This window comes from Phascolarctos cinereus, unplaced genomic scaffold (genome assembly GCF_003287225.1).
Source record: "Phascolarctos cinereus isolate Bilbo 61053 unplaced genomic scaffold, phaCin_HiC Scaffold_726;HRSCAF=1367, whole genome shotgun sequence".
In the NCBI taxonomy this organism is placed as follows: Eukaryota; Metazoa; Chordata; class Mammalia; order Diprotodontia; family Phascolarctidae; genus Phascolarctos; species Phascolarctos cinereus.
In genome coordinates this window covers 204924617-204930947 of record NW_027556098.1, presented here as the reverse complement: position 1 = coordinate 204930947, position 6331 = coordinate 204924617, and the positions used below count along the sequence as shown (strand labels likewise).

The 6331-nt window shown below is 36.4% G+C and overlaps 1 protein-coding gene across 1 annotated transcript in view; it reads left to right on the top strand.

Moving 5' to 3' along the window:
* Positions 1–440: 440 nt before the first annotated feature.
* PPP1R1C (protein phosphatase 1 regulatory inhibitor subunit 1C) overlaps positions 441–6331 on the top strand; it is a 188955-nt gene continuing 183064 nt past the window's right edge. Inside the window, exons 1-2 of the mRNA XM_021006408.2 lie at positions 441–1222; positions 3168–3228. Coding sequence (XP_020862067.1) covers positions 1142–1222; positions 3168–3228 — 142 coding nt within the window. The 5' untranslated portion in view covers positions 441–1141. The remainder of the gene's footprint in view (positions 1223–3167; positions 3229–6331) is intronic.

Below are 6331 nucleotides of genomic sequence, written 5' to 3'. Positions count from 1 at the left end.
TTTTGTGCCTTCTCTCTATTGTTTGTCTTTTAGTTCTCTCTTTTCCTCTTGGTGCCAACATGCCCTAGGCATCCACTAATTTTTGCCAATGGTTTCACAGCTTACCCATTCCTTTACACTTGAACCAGAAAACACCTTGTTTCTGCTGGAATCCCTCCTCCCACTATGAGATGCAATGTGATTTCCAATCAGAGGATGTTGAGTGGGAAGGGACTTTAGAGAGATCAGCTGGTAATAGCCCCTTGTTTGACAGATTGAAAAAAAGGAGGCTCAGATCTCTGGGGCTGTTTCCTTATCTGCAAAATGAGGAATTTGGAAATCGTGCATCTCTAAGGTTCGGGGATCCCTAGAAATGAATTGCCTAAGGCTCCAAAGCTTTTTTGGGAAACAGCACTGGAGCCAGAAGCCAGGTCTTTTGACTCTTCTTTCAGTGAATTGTTACCTCCTCCACATTGCCTCCTCATTCATTCTTAGTTAACAGTGTACCTGGAACCAAAAGACTGTAAAGATTATTTGCTGTGGCTTAGCCTCTATAATTATTTGTCTATGTGGGTGGTGGGCTGCAGAAAAAAAAAAAGTGAAGTTGTCTGACTTTGGAGTTGCTACAGGAGAAGTAAAATGATTGCAGACCCAACCCCTGCCCTCATCTCTGAAAATTTCCTGGTTTGGGATCATCAATAATGAATGGCTCATCACTGCAATACTCAGAGGGAGCTTACATTGCACATCTGAGCAGCCGGTTAGTAATGTACACTGGATAGATCTTTTTCAAATCCCAGGGCAGCAGGCCATTCAGGGCTAGTATTGCATTTTCAATGAGCTGCTGAGTGAATGCTTGGCATGTGTATTAGTGAACAGGCACACAATTAGCTTATTGTTCCTTTCAGCATTGTGCTGAGAGGATCTAAGAGATTGGGGAGGTGCGGGTAAGGGGAGGCAAGCGAGTCATCGCTGTGAATATTGAAGAAAGGAGTTACTCAGCCCGGCTTCACTTGCTTACTCTGGAATCACAGCTGTTTATTAAGAAGCTGTCTGTGTGGCTTGGAGAGGGTGCTGTGCCTAAGGAAAGTCAGGATCCCTGACATCACTCTATTTAAGCCCTCCAGAATTCTTTGCACTTCTGATCACCCCCATCGCTGTTATGGAGCCCAACAGTCCCAAAAAGATCCAGTTTGCTGTGCCCTTATTTCAGAGTCAGATAGCACCTGAAGCAGCTGAGCAGGTAAGGGAAGGGGGGCAATAACTGGGGATAGAGGGATGGGGGCGCCTTGCTAAAATTGCTAATAGGCATGCCTTCTCCTTAAAAATAACATGCACAGCTACTTGTCAAGTGCCTTCTTGCCTTTGTGACTTTCAGGATCTGGGCACCAGAAACACACAGGTTTCTAAATCTTTTCAGATTTAGATTGCACAGGGGGAGAAACAGAGATTAAAACAGAATACTTCATTTGTTATAAAAATAGAACTGCACTTTAGAAAATAGACTTGTCACTTAATTGAAACCCAAATATTTGTGTTATATGTGTGTGTTTCTGTGCGTGCTTAGTGATGGAACAGGCGCAACACTTAAGGCACAATATTTTTTTTAAATCTCTGAATTAAAGATTAGTAACAATGATTTTTAGAACACTGAAGATTTTTAATACAGAACACATTGCCAGAAAAACACAATATTTGTTACTTACATGCATGTATCACATTTTAATTTGTGATTAACAAAGATAAACATCAATCAAGTATGTATATGAGTGATATAATAGTAAATTGAGTCAATGTAAATATAATTACTGATCTGCTCAGTAATTTAAAGAAAATATTTTAAATCTCACCATCTTTTTCTTTTTTTCTTTTCAGTGCTTATGTATTTCAATATAGGCAAACATACCAATATAAAGAAACCAAGTGAGTGTGTGCATAGAATTCACTGACATCTACATCATTCAAAGTTTATATATCACCTTTAATAGGCAGTATTGTTTACTCTACTGATGCAAATATCCCAGCTAAAGGATGATTTTAAAACTATAATTAGGACTGAGGTAAAAGCAAAGAACTAGTCAGGATCTCCTACTCAATCCATTTCCTTATAAAAATTTAAAAGTGAATTTTCTCCAAACTGCTTTCCCAAAGCTTAGGAGCATTAACATATATTGTAAGTGATTTAAGCAAGCTCAAAGTTTCCTCTTAGACTTGAAAAATCTTGAGTAGATCACTCAGACTAGATATTTCACACCCATGAATTTGTATCTATGTCGAATCTGACAGGAATCCTGCCTGATCAGATATCATTGGTTAAGCTTTCTATCCGTATTCTTTTGAAATGTCTACACAGAATTTACCTGCATAAACTAGAGATTTAATTGGAAGGGAAAATTCAATAAATAAAATAAAAATATAAAAAATTCTACCTTAAGGATCCCCAGAAACCCTTGATTTGCCAAACCAATGAAAAAAATACAGGTAATCTTAATTGTAGTCTATATTCACTGAAGAACTAACCTTTTGAAGTCATTTCTGTTAAGTATAGTGTTAGGAAGGGGAAGCTTGGGAACACCAGTGAAAAGAACTACTATCTCTAGTGATCTGTAGACATCTGATTTTAACAAGCTCAGTCATAGTTCTTAGAAGCAAGGATAGTAGATCTGTAGATTACCTCTCAGCATTAGAATGTACAGAAGATAGCTCTTTGTCATTACTGAACTGTCATAACTTCCATATTCGAATTTTATTTTCAGTTGCAGTTTTTGATGCATTTGTCATTTTTATTCTAGAGCAAAGATTTGTATTCTTTTTTTTAGAGTGTTATCACAGACTCCTGTGGCTTTCTTATGAAACCTATGGATCCCTTCTTAGAATGATGTTTTTTAATGCATAAAATAAGATACGAAGGATTAAGGAAACTAATAATCATATTGAAATACAGTTGTCAAAATGCTTTAAAAAAAACTTAGACCTCAGGTTAAGGATCCATGCTTCAGAGCAACATTATATGCTATGGCATGTGACTTCTCAGGGGAAGAAACTGCTGTTAGAGACTGATGATATTACATTTTGAGCCAAACCTTTTTTGCCAGGAAGACTTACACATGAAATTATAAGTTATCTGGATTATATAAACAGGGGTAGTAGCTGCTTTTCATTGACCTTGGTCTGGTCTCTGTTCACAGATCAGGAAAAGAAGGCCCACACCAGCATCTCTTGTGATTCTCAATGAGCACAACTCACCAGGTAAAGACATACAGTGTCAATTAAATTCAAGAAACTGAGTGAAATGGTCTCCGAGAATCTAAAAGCATTCCATTGCCAAAAGCTTTAACTTACAGAAATGGAGTTAGAGATAATATAAGTCAGCTGATCCATCAAATGGATGATAAAGAGAACAGAAGAGAAAAAAGACTCAATCAGTTTGTCTCTGAAATGATACACTGGCCACTTTTGGCCGTGAATTATTGTTTCAATCAGCATTTATCTGGGTGTCTCTGTGGCATTTGGTTCAGTACTCGTTAACTAGGTTGGTGGAAAACTGCTTAATTAGGTTTTAGAGCTCAGATTTCAGCCCTAGAGATGATCATATCTTTACAGAGTAAGCTCTTTACTTATATAAACCTTATTGGAAGGGTGGGCTGTGAGCCAAGGTTAGATGCAGCTAGCCTACTGCTGATGTCACATCTACATAATGCAATTGACAAGTAACCAGATCAATCTTTAGCCCTGCCCCTTTGAAAGCTATTTCCAAGAGCTGTATGCATTTGGTGAGGTTTTATTTTCCATTTCCTGTACAAAAGTAAAACAGCATTATTCTTTCTGATAAATTGTTAGGCGTTGTAGGATGGTGCAAAATTTCTTTGTTTTGTGAAGGGGAGTGAGTTAAATTGAGATATCTTCTATACTTGAAACTCTAATTAAAAAAATGAAGCCAGGCTTTTTAGAGATCATACTATGATGAAAAAAAATGCTTACAGGCTGTGCTGGGACAATGCTGAAAAAAAATATATCTGAAAAGAAAACATTAAAAAAGTAAGAATTTAGGTCCCTCCAAATGACATTAAGGAGTGGTTATTAAATGGCATTTGTAGAAGCAGGAGCTAGGGCTACAAAAGTCATGGCATCAAGTAGGTAATTTCGTAAAGTTTGGTTGTGGAATTTTTCAAAATGAAACAGTGAGGAACAGGGTCAGTGGGAAGTCTGAGTGAGGAAAAAGCAAAGAACGTAAATAGAATAAAGGTTCTCTTTAAATCTTTTTCTCCTTTCCATCTACTTCACTGAAATAGGAAAGAAAGAAAGAGAAAAAAAGAAGAAAGAAAATGAGGGTGATATTCTTTCTGTATTTCTATTGTACTTGATTACAAAAAGTGGTTCAGATGACTGAGGAAAATAAAAGTTACTTATTTCTACTAAAAGTAAATAAATAACAACCTGCTTTCTCTTCTGAGGTTAGCTATTTCAACCAATATTTCCAGGGTTTGGTGATGTTTGCTTTTGAGTGGTGAGTGTTGGGTCCCAGAGGCACAAATAACAAGATTCCAAACCCTAATGACTGATGGGATTCCAGAATCAAACAATTATAGAGCTGAAAAAGACCTCAGAGATTATCTAGTTCAGCCTCCCATCTGAATCATGAATCTGTTTTACTTCATTTCCAAAGAGCAGCTGGATATTACTGGCTTCCACTTGAGCATTTCCAACGCTTTCATTTCTGCTTAGCTTTAATTGTTAAGAAGCTGCTTTTAAAAAATGGGCCAAAATCTGCTTCTCTCTAATTTCTACTGGTTTATTGTAGTTTTTCCTGATGCTGCTAGAGTATCTCTCGAAGGGCCTTTCTAGTTCTAAATCCTTTGATTCCAATATTATTCATAGGAGTAATACTTCATCTTCAAATTCCACAAATGTAATCATGCAAGCGAAGCCATAGAGTTAGTCAACATCCCAAGTGAAGAAAGGCCACTCAAACCGACCAGTTGGCTCAGTAGATTAGAATTTATTAAAGAGAGTCAGAGGATTTGGGCTTGAATCCCAACTCTGCCACTTTCATACCTGAGTAGTCTTGGTCTAATCACTTAATCCCTGTAGGCCTCAGTTTACTCATTTATAAAATGAGGGGGTTGGACCTGTGCCTCTGAAGTCCTTTCAGGCCTTAAATCTAAAATCTCAGGTTACTGTTTTGCCTCTCATTTAAAAAAAAGTTATGAAATTAATTATCAGTAAGCATGAAGATTTCAGTATGCAAAAAAAAAATTGTATATGAAATCATGAATTTATGTGCCTGGCACATAGGAAGTGCTTAATAAATGATTGTTAATGGTGATGATTTCTGATATACACAGTTTGTTGAAAAAAACTGTCTAATAAATTTAACACACTAGTAACAAAATTACCCTATTTGTGTCCCTTTCTGAAGTTTTTGTTCTCTTCTGTTTTAAAAAATGTTCTATTGATGCTATTTTCTTTCTTTAAAAAAATCTCTATCACTACTTATTCATTCCCCTTTCCTGTCTCCCATAAAGTAGAAGTTTTCCTATGTAACAAATGTTGTCAACACAACGACTATATCTGAAATTGTGTTTCATTCATTCATTGTGCTTCAGTCTCTAGTAAGTGACTTACCTCTTTGACAAGAGACAAATGACAGGTTTCATCATCAATGTTCTAAGGACAAAATTGGTTGTTACACTACTCAGAGTTTGCAGTCTTTCAAAGCTGTCTTCCCTTAAATTATCGTGGTCATGGTGTAAGTTGTCCTGGTCCACCTAATTTGACTCTTTATCAGTTTATACAAATCATAATTAGATTCTTTGAATTTGTTATATTAGTTATTCATATATCACCATTTGTCTAGTCATTCATTCTGCACCTACTTTATTTCCATTTCTTTGCTACGACACAAAGGGCTGCTATAACCATTTTTCTACATATGAGTCTTTGGCCTCTTTGGAGTATGTGCCTAGCAGTACTATCACTGGATCAAAAGGTAGACAATTTATAGACTTTCAAGATTTAGTTCAGCTTACTCTCCAGAATGATTGGTCATAGCTTCTTCAGTATATCTGTCTCCCTATAGCCCCTTCGACAATTGCCATATATTTCTTTCATCATCAATCTGATGTATATGAGAGAGAATTTCAGAATTGTTTTAATTTTCATTTCCTTATTATTAATGATTTGGAGTCTTTTTCCATATTATTGTTGATAGCTCACCTTTCTTCATTTGAAAACTTCCTGTTCATGTCCTTTGACTCCTCATACCCTGGGGGAATGGTTGTTAGTCTTATATATTTGCATCAGTTCCTTTTATATCTTGAATATTAGACCTTCCTCAGAGAAATGCACTATG